We start from the raw sequence: 12,409 nt of genomic DNA on the forward strand, positions 1-12,409 counted from the left end.
GAATCTAGATGTTATCGATATCGTATATTATACTAGTAACAATCGGTCTTCTAGTTTAATAGAATGTAGGTGATAGCTAAGATTTAATTTTAAGGTTAGATGTTTAAAAATGACTCAATAAAATTTTTTTATAGTAATGAATTTCCTCATTTTTACCTTGTAGTTGTATTCTTTGTTAAGTCAAATCTAGAATGTAAAAATCAGTATGAACGAATAAAATTTGTTTCATAAAGACGTAATAAATATTGAAGATGGTTTTAACGTTATTTGATAAAAAGAATATATTATACTAGTTAGTAAAAAAGTATTAAATGCATATGGTAGACAGAAACTGTTATGTGCTTTGATCACATGCTATATGGGACGCGTCTCCTGATTGTCACCCACAACCTACACAGTAGCAAGCAGTACTCCCACCCTTTTACTCTCACTCTAAATCCTAACAAATTTCCTGCTTCTTGATTTCACTTTTACATGTCTCTCACTAGATCACTTACCCCCATGTCTTCTAGTGATCGAGAAACTCAAAACCAACAACCAAACAATATGGAGAGGAAGCAAGGGTTTTTTTCCGCCTTAAAAGACGAAGTCATTCGCGGCCTCTCCCCAGTGAGGTCTCGTGCCCGCTCCAAGAGCCCAGCAAGAAACGGCTCCCCTATGTCAGGCCTCCTCCTCCGCAGGAGGCCCAAACAATTAACCAACAGGGACACGTTTCTTGCTGGATCTGGCGAGATGCTCGCCCCGTTACACGAAGGCCCGGATCAAGACGAGCCGGGCCTTGGTGATTCCAAACGGGTCGGGTCGGCCATTGGGAACTGGATGAAGGGGCAGCTTTCTAGAGCCCCTTCAATGACAGCTACCATGGCTTATAAACGTAGGTCTGATTTAAGGTTGTTGTTAGGAGTAATGGGTGCACCACTAGCCCCCGTGCACGTTAGCACCAACGACCCGTTACCTCACCTTAGTATCAAGGACACGCCTATTGTAAGCCTGTCTTTTCATAGTTAACATCGAAAAATCTTCATTATTTCTGTTTATAGAAATTTAATATTAGTTTTGGTTTTTTGTCTTTATTAGGAAACTTCATCTGCTCAGTACATATTACAGCAGTACACAGCTGCATCTGGAGGCCAAAAGATTCAAAACACGATTAAAAACGCCTACGCGATGGGGAAAGTCAAAATGGTAGCTTCCGAGTTCGAAACCGCTTCGCGGGTTGTTAAAAATAAGCACGCAGCCAGAGCCGCCGATACTGGCGGCTTTGTGCTGTGGCAAATGAACCCGGATATGTGGTATGTTGAGTTAGCTGTCGGTGGTTCTAAGGTTCACGCGGGTTGCAATGGGAACCTGGTTTGGCGGCATACACCTTGGCTCGGTGCTCATACCGCCAAGGGCCCGGTTCGTCCATTGCGCCGGGCCCTCCAGGGTCTTGACCCTAGAACCACCGCTAGCATGTTCACCGACGCGAAGTGTGTCGGTGAAAAGAAGATTAATGGTGAAGATTGCTTTATTCTTAAAATATCCGCGGATCCGAGGACGTTAAAGGCGAGAAGTGAAGGCCCGGCGGAGATTATTCGACATGTTTTGTTCGGTTATTTTAGTCAGAAAACCGGGCTCATTGTTCACATGGAGGATTCGCATCTCACCCGGATTCAAACCGCGGGTGGGGATGCGGTGTATTGGGAGACCACGATTAATTCGAGTATGGATGATTATCGGCCGGTGGACGGTGTGATGATAGCCCACTCGGGTCATTCGGTTGTGACCCTTTTTAGATTTGGTGAGATGGCTATGAGCCACACCAAGACCCGAATGGAAGAAGTGTGGTCCATTGAAGAGGTTGCGTTTAATGTCCCCGGTTTGTCAATGGATTGTTTTATCCCTCCCGCCGACTTAAAATCCGCATCGTTTAGTGAAACTTCAGAGCTCCCAGAGGGCGAAAGGGGGAAATCGGCTCTTATGGTTGTAGGTCATCGAGCTAAGGTTGCCGCCCTAGTTTAAACCGGGCAATTTCATATATCCTCATTTAAACTTACAAAATATCATACTTTCTAAAATCATGCTGAAAGTATAATATTTTGCAAGTTTAAGGAAAGATAATGAAATTTTCGTGATGCTGGGTCGACGATAGTTCATATAGGGTCTAAGGGTAGTTTGTGATTGACTTTTAACACGTTAGAAGTTACAAGGTAGAAGGTTTAGGTTATTTAAGTAATTTTGCAACTCGAGTTTTAACCGAGCCAAAGGAGGGTTTGGAAGCTCACGTATTAGAAGCAAATGGAGGTTTCATTTTAGTTCACCTTCCATAACGTATACACACCACCGTGTCTGTTCCTAGTACTGTTTTACTTCAGTTGTTTGTTTTTTTTTACTAGGTATTTTTGCATTTGTTGTTGGTGTCAATTGTAAAGATCAAAGATGATGGTTCTTCTGATCTATTGTTTTGTGTTTTTACTTTTTACCCTACTGTAACCAAAATGTTACTGATGTTGGTTTACTGAAAAATGATATAATATATTTATTAATATATAAATTTGGATTTATTTTGTGAAGAAGATTCTTTTAGGTCCCTTTACTTTTGTAAAAGTTGCTTGTTTGGATAGAAAGATGTTAAGATTGTCTAACTTTTTGGTTTGGCTTTTTGAGTGGGTTCGACGTGGCCACGGGGTTAAAGTGGTTTGTTTACAGCTGTATAAGATGAATCATGTGCATTGCAACTTGTACTTTGTGCTTTAAACTATACATTTTATTTTATTAAAGTAATAGAGAAAATATAATTAAAATTTAATGTAAGGTTCTTGTTTTGACGGTGTGTTTGGAATAAGATACGAAGATTCAAAGGATAGATGTTAAGCTTCTGAAATAGCCCAACGTACCTTGAAGTGGTCAAAGGTGGTAAGTGGTAACCATGTGACCTTAAACTTTTGTCATGTGGTCTTGTTACTAAGGGGGTGTTTGGCCAAGCTTTTTTAAAAAAGCTTATAGCTTTTTATAGCTTTTTTTACAAAATAAGCTTAATTTAGTGTTTGGTTTAGCTTTTTAAGCTTATGCTTATGAGCTATATAAGCTCATTTAGAGAAGCTTATGTGAAGATGGTTTTTTAGCTTATTTGAATAAAATTATTTGTTTAAAATTGTATGTTACTCATTTTCTCTCAAATAGTGATGGATTAGTAATTATTGAAGCAACTTATTACTCTCACAAATTAAAGAATGATGGATTTAACAGCTTATTAAGACACATAATTAACTTGTAGGATATAAGCTAATCCAAACACTTGAAAATAGTTTATCAAATAATATAAAATAAGCTATAAGCTAATTTAAAATATAAGACCATGTGTAGTCGTAAAGCTCCACATCCAGGGGTTATGCGCCACGTGGCGCCCAGTCAGAGTTATGGTTTTGTACAAAAAACAAGTGTAGTCATAAAGTCTCCATAACTTGGAGAAGGGCGGTGTTTCCAGAGTTCTACACTTGTTTTTTGTTGACATTATCCGCGTTGTATCTAAAACGCACAAAAAAAAATCAACATAACGCAGGGGGGGCGGTGTACCCCCCGCGTTTTCACAAAACGTTGGCCAACAACGTGACCACTACACCTAGTCTAAGCATAAGCCAAAATAAAAAAGCTAGGCCAAACACCCCTAACTAATTCTTGAAGGTGACTTGTGAGATTCCAAGACAAACTGTAATCTATTTTTTATATACACAGGCCTTATTAAAACCATATATATAATGCGTGTGTAAGAGAGTGAGAGAGTGGGGTCGTCAGTGGGCTAGTCTACAACGGCATACTTCTCTTTGAAAAACCCGATCTATGGAACAGGGTTTGTCTAGTGTCTTCCTAATCCGGACCTCAAAAGTTGAGGCATTGTGGATGCTCTTAGGCAATGTGTAGTGAATGGGGTGATTTTTGTCATGTGGCGCCCAATCAACAAAATGTGGGTTCACCGGAGGGGGGGGGGGGTTACTCCATTTTGTAGCTCAGCCGCCCATTATTCACCCCCATCACGCACACTCTTAGAAGTAAAGAATTTAGGATGTTAAATGTAGATTGATGGGTCGAATCGGTAGAAATAAAAAGTTTGGTACAAAGCACACGTTAGCGTCAAATCAATTTACATTTATCTCATATTTGGAAGTATGGATGAGGAAAATACTGAATCGGTATCAAATATCGAGTTTTCGATACAAATACCAAAAATTTGGAAAAATCGGTACTGGGACCCGCTTATCCCTATTTGAGAGCGTGGTTCCAATTTCCGCTTTAGTTTCCACCGCGATATTATTTTTACTTTTTAAACACATGTAATATTTTTCTGTTTTAACTATAACACATTACATAATATTAATTTAAAATATTGTATAATAGTATTTAAAAAAATGCTTAGATTTTAAAAACAAACTACTAAAAGTAATAGTTAAAAACATGAATACATGCATAATAATAAAAAATACAAATTATTTATAAGAAAAAAGATATACAGTCATAAATAACAATTTGTACTTATTAGTTATCAAGAAAAACATTTATAATTTATTTACTTATTAGTAAATTACGTATTAACTAATAATTAAGAAAATGTCTATTTATTAGGAAGACTATTTAATTATTTTAAAAATTATTTACATTAAAAACTATTTATTTATTTGTTTATTACAAATAACATTTATAATTAAACATATTGATGGTGGGTTTAAATCCTTTCATATGCAAGGTTATGGGATTTCAGATAAAAAAGTTTGTTGTTAAAAGATATATTGGATGCATTATACTAACCATGTTTATTAAAACCTTATAACTTTAGTTTATATTCTTATTAAAACTAAATTACGTTATATAAATAACATTTAATAATACTTGATACACAACATACTAGTTTAACCCGTTCATCACGCAAGTGGAGTTCTTCATACCAACTCGCAATAACGTGACACATACGCATGCAACTTAGTGTTTCACTCTGTGTTTTGGTCACTTTAGACTACCCCTTCCCGCTTAACAACAAACCATGGTCATATTAAAAAGAAATTAAGAGATATTATTTATATATAAATACATTGTTTCGGATTTTTATTATTTGATATTTGACTAATTTTCTTTTAATTTAAATTTTATATTTGATTGATGTGCAAGTGGAGACCATGGACTGAAATGTTTGAAGCAATAAACATATTTTATCAGAAGAGGCATTTAAATAATAAATAAAAAATAAAAAATGAAGGAGGTGGGGGAATACTTTATGATGAGGTCCCTGAATAATGGGAGTGATAAATAGCTGTAAAGAGGTTTATTGCTCTTCAAAGTCATAGTCTTCGTTTTGGGATACTAGTCCCCACATGCTTCACTCGTTCATTATTCTATTTATCATCAATTTGGTGTATATAATAACAAAAATATTTGTTTAGATATTTGTTAAAAGTTTATAATAATTTTTGATAAATAAAACCAACGAGTCAAAAACAATAATTGCCATAGAAGTAGATAAATTTGATACATGTATCTAAAACCACAATGAACCGATGCCATAAAACCATTTGACCACTTGACCGAAACTTTTATAGATTTCCAACAACAAGACAATAACAAATCTTTCATTAAGTTGTTCATTTTTTGTATTAACTAAAATATATTCCCCTCCTTTGAAAATCTGCAAAGGAAATTTAATGATTTAAGTAGAACAATAAAAGCCTTAAATTAAATTATTCCTTCTTTTTTTAGTGAAATTGAAGTAATTTTAATTTTCGAATATTCTCTCCATTGGGTGTCCACTAAATCCTAAAAGGTATTGTTCCAAAAATTGCACTAGTGAGCATTGAAGAAATTTTACAAATTAGAGTGAAGTTAATAGTGGATGAGAAAAAAAAGTTATTGATTTTTTATTTGTGGCCAGTTTGTTTGTCCACGTTTAGTTTTTGATATTTGTTAAAACTGTTTGTGAGTAGAAGAGAAAAAAACAGTAAAGATAACGATATAAAAGAATATTATATAATTGAACAAGAAAGAGGATGACGATAATTTTTAGTGTAATTATAGAGATGAAGATGAGGGACAGCTGAGATTGGTCTAACTCAAAAACCATCGCTCATGCCAGGTGCGAGAGAGTGATGAAAGAGTGAGGATGCACCGGTGCACCCTTTCCTGTCTGGACAATCCTCACTGGTGTTTGCATTTAAGGAAACCATACTTTCCCTATGCTCTAAGTGTTGAGGGGTGAAAGCGCCCCAAACACAGCCCCATGGCTTTTTCGGTCGGGGCTCTTTGTACAAGGCATCTCTCGTTTGAATGTTTTAACCAATCAAATTTATTCCTTCAAACTCCAACTAATCACACATTTATCTTATTTATATTTAATTTTAATTATAATAACTGCGAAATAATTAAATGGGCTCCATCCACTACACCCCTTTATGGCAAAAAGCCCAAACGATAACATGACGTCACATTGCACAAAATAGCCCCATAGGAGTTACATCCACTACACGTGATGTTATAAACTTCTCAAAGTTTCCCCACTAATATGGGACATGTTCCCCCTTGTTCCTTCGTTTTTACTTCTTAAGAGCATGTTCGTTTCAAGGATTTGTAAGGAATTTCAAGGAATGGGATTTTAAATCCCATGAATTGATATGTTCATTTCATTAAATGAAAGAATGAGAATGGAAACTAAATCCCATCAAATCCCACATTTCATGGGATTTTTAAATCCCACCTATTTGAAATGATTGTTAAGGATTTTTTTATTAACAATAAAAACCCATCAAAAAAAAATTCAAAAAAATTAATAAAAATTCATAACTCAAAATATAAATCAAAAACGAAAAATGTAAAAAAAAACTAAAACATTTCTGCCTTTGCCCTCGTTTTTTAAAAAATAAAAAAATAAAAAAAAACTCAACAATGAAGAAGATTCCAATTCCAGTACATAATAACCAACCAAACACATGATAGGGATTCTCAAACATTCCAGTACATTCAATTCCAATTCCAATTCCAATTCCTATTCCAATTCCAAATCCTTTAAAAAAAGTCCGTGAAGCGAACGCGCCCTTAGTCTCACAACTTTCATAAATTTTATGTGTTCAACTTCGAATATCGATATCCCATTATCTTAGTTATGTTCTAAACATGATTTGATTTGTTGCGAAACCCTTACAACTTCGAATATCGATATCCCATTATCTTAGTTATGTTCTAAACATGATTTGATTTGTTGCGAAACCCTTACAACTTCGAATATCGATATCCCATTATCTTAGTTATGTTCTTCACCTTTATATTCAACCTTTTTTAAAATATAGTTGTTTGGAAATGCATTTCAATACGTTATTTATTATTTTGTTTAGAACAACCAACTAAGTAACGCCGGGTACTCTGTACGCGGTACCCATTGGCTAAAGGTAGCCCGAGCCGGCCATACGTTATTTTTACTTGAGCAATATAGCTACAAAATTACTTTAAATCTTCTAATTTTTTTCTATAACTAACTAAATATTCAAACATGTCATCTTAATCAGCAAATTAAACACAATCACGCAGTGTCGTCCATAGCATTTTTTTTATCTTGTGGGAAATAATTTTGATCGATATACTTCTTTTGTTCTATATGTAAATTGTATTTTTTTTATGTATATTTTTATGTAATTTGTGCTTATAAAGAACACTCTCTATATTTAATTTAATAAATAATAAGAGATTATTAGTTGCTTACATACATAAAAAGCAAATGTTAGTTATCTTTTTAACAAAGGCTAGTTTGATGCAACTTCAACAAACAAGAAGTGTGTTTATTTTGAAAGGTGTTTTAACTTTTAAGTAAGAAATTAATTTGGAAAGAAAGGTAACTACCCAAAATCTGATATGAAGCTAGGAGTGGGTCCAAAAGATTTAAAGCACCCTCACAAGCAGGGAATGTTAGCACCAACAAGAGTAAATGGTTTGCAACACCATCTCAATCTGTCACTTAATCATTCACATACGTCATAAATAACAAATAATGAAATCTAAGTGTTGCCTTGTCTGTTGGTTATTATACAATGCTTGCAAATTATATCCAATGAAAGTTATTCAGGTAGTTGAAAGTTGTCTCGTAATTAATTTCAATATATTGTATTTCAACATTATAGTTTGTCTAGTAAGTTCCAAGTATTAGTTGATGGACACACAACAATATCTTCATTTTCTAAAATGCTTTGCAAGTGGTGAGACAAAATTAATCAGAAAAACACAAAGCAATGCCCATGTAAAACGGTCTATACAATTGACTCATTACGTGTTTCAAGTTTACAGATAAATAAATAAGTTATCAGATTGAAAATTAGTGAAATCACAGAGGAAGTATAGTCTCAATTAGAGAAGAGACTGGTATGTGGAAGAACGAGAACAACAAATAAAGAGTGAGGTGTGAGGGCATTCTTAGTCGTGTCTCATCCAAATCACTATAATTATACACTAAAAATCAATACATTTTTTTCTTTTGTTTAATTAAATCATAATATTTTTTATAAATTTATTATTATATTTTTCTTGTTCCTGCGCTCATAACTATATTCAATAAATATTAAAAAATAAATATGAGCAAACAAATTATTCTCAAAATTACAAAACATCACTAACTTTTCTCTCTTATTTACCCACTTACAACCCCACCATATAATTTATAAAAGAGAAATTCCTAAAATATACCTTTAGAAGAGAGATCTTGAAAATAGGCCAAAAAGTTGAGAAAATTCCAATATTAGTCCACCGAAATCCATCTCCGTTGTGACATTTGGATTTCCGCCGATGGTTTCGTCTACCAATGAAAACGTGCCACGTGTAAAGGTTAAGATGCGAACTAATGGTTTTCCCATGTGCCGATATTTTGGGATTAAAAGTCATCTCCGCGAAACTCATCTCCGTCGTGATGTTTGGTCCTGCTTTCGTCTCCGCCGTGAGTTTTTCAAAAAACGTCAAAATCCGTGTTTTTTTTTAAATTCGTCTAACCAGAGGAATTGCAAGTGAATTTCGTCTTCGAAGACGATTTTCAAAATGAAGATAAAGATGAAGAAGATGAAGTTAGGAAAAAAATATGAACTGACCAGATAAGAAACATTAAAAAATCGTCTTTGTAGACTATTTTATAAAAAGTGAATTAAGTTTAAAATATGGTCGGAACAGACGAGATTTTTAAAAATCTCATCTGGTGTGTCAGATCCTTTACACATGTCACCTTTTGATTGGTTTAAAAATTTCATCGTTTATTTTACTAAATCGTCTCCTCAATACATATTTGATGGGTTAGTTTGAGAACTTGGATCCATTTAGAATCTTTTTTTTCTCTCTCTCTTGTTTTGAATCATTTTGGGAATTATCCTTTTTTTCTTTCATTAATGATTAAATATTTGAAATTGAAGGTGCTTGGGAATAAGTGTTTTAAATCTATGGGATTTCTTTCCCCAAGGACGTCATATTTATTATTGCACGTGTGTGCCTGTTTCTATCCATGCATCCACCTCTAAGACGGTCAATTCCAGAATTTATTGTTATGTTATTATTATTATTATTTGTAATTTCAAAACTAAGTGAATTCTCTCGTATGCCTTGGAACAAAAAAGAATATACCAACAAAAACAACTCTCATGCATGTCCTTCTCATACCCTATTAATATCGTAGACAATGTCAGATGGGTCTTTACTGCTATGAACGAGTATCACACACCATAATTTGATAAAGTTTATACGTATACTAGTCATTCATTAATTAATTATACCTAGAAACATGAAAATGATGTGAAGTCAATCTAAAGCTAAGGGTAATAGGGCTTGGTTGAGCCTAATGTGAGTCAAGCAAAATCTGACACGTAGGCGATGACATGGCCATGGATCAAGCCCCTCAACCAAGCCCCAGAGGGTGTAGTGCTCCAGGTGAGCAGAGGCTTGATCCAGTTTTTTATTTATTTAATTATTTTAAATAATACATTAAATAATAATATAAAACATTACATTAATAATAATATAAAACATTACGTGGATACTAGTCTAATACAAGATCATCGGGTCTTCTATCTCACAAATGCTCGACCAACTCATGCCGAACGTTGCCATGTAACTCACGGCTCTTGATGATATTTATGTTGGCGAGTCGTTGTTCATTGGTGATCGTCGATTCTTGTCTTGGAATATCACCTTGGTAGTTTTGACAAATAGCTTTACCCTCGTCTTCTAGTATCACGTTATGTAGGATTATACACGTGATAACGACTTTCGTTATCTTCTCCCTTGTCCAAAATCTTATTGGATTCGCCAACATTGCCCATTTTTTTCTTTAGGACTCCAAACACCCTTTCAATATATTTCCTTACCGATTCTTGTTTCTTCGTGAAGTACTTTCGTTTTTCAGAAACTGGAGCCGCGTAAGCTTGAACAAGTATCCCCCATTCGTTGTAAATACCATTAACGAGGTAGTATCCGTATTTGAAATGTTCTCCATTTGCAAAAAAAGCTTGAGGAGGTTCTACCCCGTCGATAAGGTCATCGATTATCGGTGACTGATAGATAACATTGAGGTCATTATTATACCCGGCAACCCCACAGAACGCATGCCAAATCCAAAGATCCTGTGACGCCGCCGCCTCAAGTACGATAGTAGGGCCGGGGTGATCACCTTGATGAAATTGACTTCGCCAAGCAGTGGGACACATAGCCCAACCAACATGCATAAAATCAAGGCTACCGAGCATCCCGGGGAAACCATGCTTTTCACCGTGCACCTCGTATATGCGTTGGATATCATACATTGTTGGTCTACGTAAGTATCTCCGTTTGTATAGCGACATGACCCCTAAATATAATTATTAAAGTTATATAAGTTATGTAAATATTTGAAAAATATATAAACAAACGTAAAAAAAATATACCTCTACAAAAGTGGTTAAGCGCATCGCGTCCGGTCTTTTTAGCCATTTGTAGATACTCGTCCAACGTGTCCGATCCAACACCATACGCTAGTTGTCGAAGAGCGACGGTAATTTTTTGAGTAGCCGTGAACCCGGGCTTACCTCTAGCGTCATCCCTTTGTTGAAAATACGCAAAGTGCTCCAGCAAGTCATTTGCTAGACGCATGAATAATTGTCTAGTCATTCGAAAACGGGTTCTAAAACTATCCTCACCATATGTGGGATTGGGACTAAAATGGTGACGTATCAAAGTTTCGTTAGCGGTCTTTCGATCACGAATACGCGGTTGGCGGAACAATGGGGCTCGGGGGCAATTTTGATATCTCAAAAAGCTTATCTTCGTTTGAACCGCTTGACAAATGAGTTCGTCTTCTTCAGTAGAATAGGAAGACGAAGACGATGACGATGATGCCATTTATAAATATATAAATAGAAGTTTTGATAGAGAGAATGTATGGTTTGAGTTTTTATAGAAATTGTGAATTTGTATTTATAGGTAAAAAAAATTATTTAAACTGGCCAACGGTAATGTTGACCAGTCAACACACCTCCAACGGCTATATTGTGCCGCGACCACAGCCACGCCGGCCGGCCGCGCCCTCGCTCACTGGAGGGGTGTAGCGGTGTTCTCGAGCCACGTAGGCGGCCGCGCCCACCCCTCACCCCCTACTACCCTCAGTCTAAGAAGTCACCAAAATGCATCACATGTATTTTAAAGAATGTTATAAATGTCCGTATATAAATCACATATCAGGTTGAAATACCCTTGGAATAGTTGGGTACAGTTTAAAGTTAATTATTTAGTTTGGCGTGCGGAGTTGGATCAGATTCCTACTAAGGAGGCTTTAACGCTCTTGAGTGTGGTCGTTTTTGCCAGATTTGACATGCATAGACCGTGGGCTTGGAGATGAGTCGGTTAACCACTTAATTACTAGTTTTGTGTCCTTGGTCGAGGTTAATTTGGACGCAAGTGGGGATGTGGCTGAGAATCGTCCTTTCTTGATGGATGTGGACTCGGTGAAAAATGTTTTGGATCTTAGTGTTAAAATAAAAGATAAGGAGAGAAGTGTTGATATCCAGCGTACATGTACATATATGAATATGTATATATATGTACCGTATATGTTTAGCATCTATAGGTACTTGCGTTGTAATCACTTTTACATTTGAATGAGAATCATGATTTGAATTTTACAAGAAAGAGGTGATTCAAGTAGTCTTCCTAACTAACAGCATCTACAACGGGATGTTAAATCCAAGGTTTGGATCTACTTGGCGTACTAAGGACTTGGTTGTTATAAACTTCTTTGTTGTGCGACAAAGTCCTTGGGCCAAAGTTTGCTCTTGGAAACCAGTGGCAAACTAGTGAGGTGGATAAGCTTTCCTCTTTCAATCTCACATACATATATAGATATATTATATACACATATATTATATATTAGTTTGTAGAGGTTTGTTGTTGTTGAATA

At 35.4% G+C, this 12,409-nt stretch overlaps 2 protein-coding genes across 2 annotated transcripts; one reads left to right on the forward strand and one right to left on the reverse strand.

The window, feature by feature from the left end:
• The first annotated feature begins 316 nt into the window (after window positions 1–316).
• On the forward strand, window positions 317–2,526 carry LOC143583062 (uncharacterized). The gene is made up of 2 exons (XM_077065480.1): window positions 317–984; window positions 1,078–2,526. The coding sequence occupies exons 1-2, from the start codon at window positions 475–477 to the stop codon at window positions 1,999–2,001; spliced, it is 1,434 nt and encodes a 477-aa protein (XP_076921595.1). The 5' UTR covers window positions 317–474; the 3' UTR covers window positions 2,002–2,526.
• A 7,691-nt stretch (window positions 2,527–10,217) lies between these two features.
• LOC143583071 (uncharacterized) lies at window positions 10,218–11,106 on the reverse strand. Its single transcript, XM_077065490.1, has 2 exons — window positions 10,902–11,106; window positions 10,218–10,825 (listed from the first exon to the last, which is right to left on the reverse strand). Exons 1-2 carry the CDS (start codon window positions 11,104–11,106, stop codon window positions 10,218–10,220), a joined length of 813 nt encoding a protein of 270 aa, XP_076921605.1.
• Window positions 11,107–12,409: the final 1,303 nt, after the last annotated feature.

This window comes from Bidens hawaiensis, unplaced genomic scaffold (genome assembly GCF_021521415.1).
Source record: "Bidens hawaiensis isolate Kalapana, Puna unplaced genomic scaffold, B.hawaiensis_p1.1 tig00032115_1, whole genome shotgun sequence".
NCBI classification, from domain to species: domain Eukaryota; kingdom Viridiplantae; phylum Streptophyta; class Magnoliopsida; order Asterales; family Asteraceae; genus Bidens; species Bidens hawaiensis.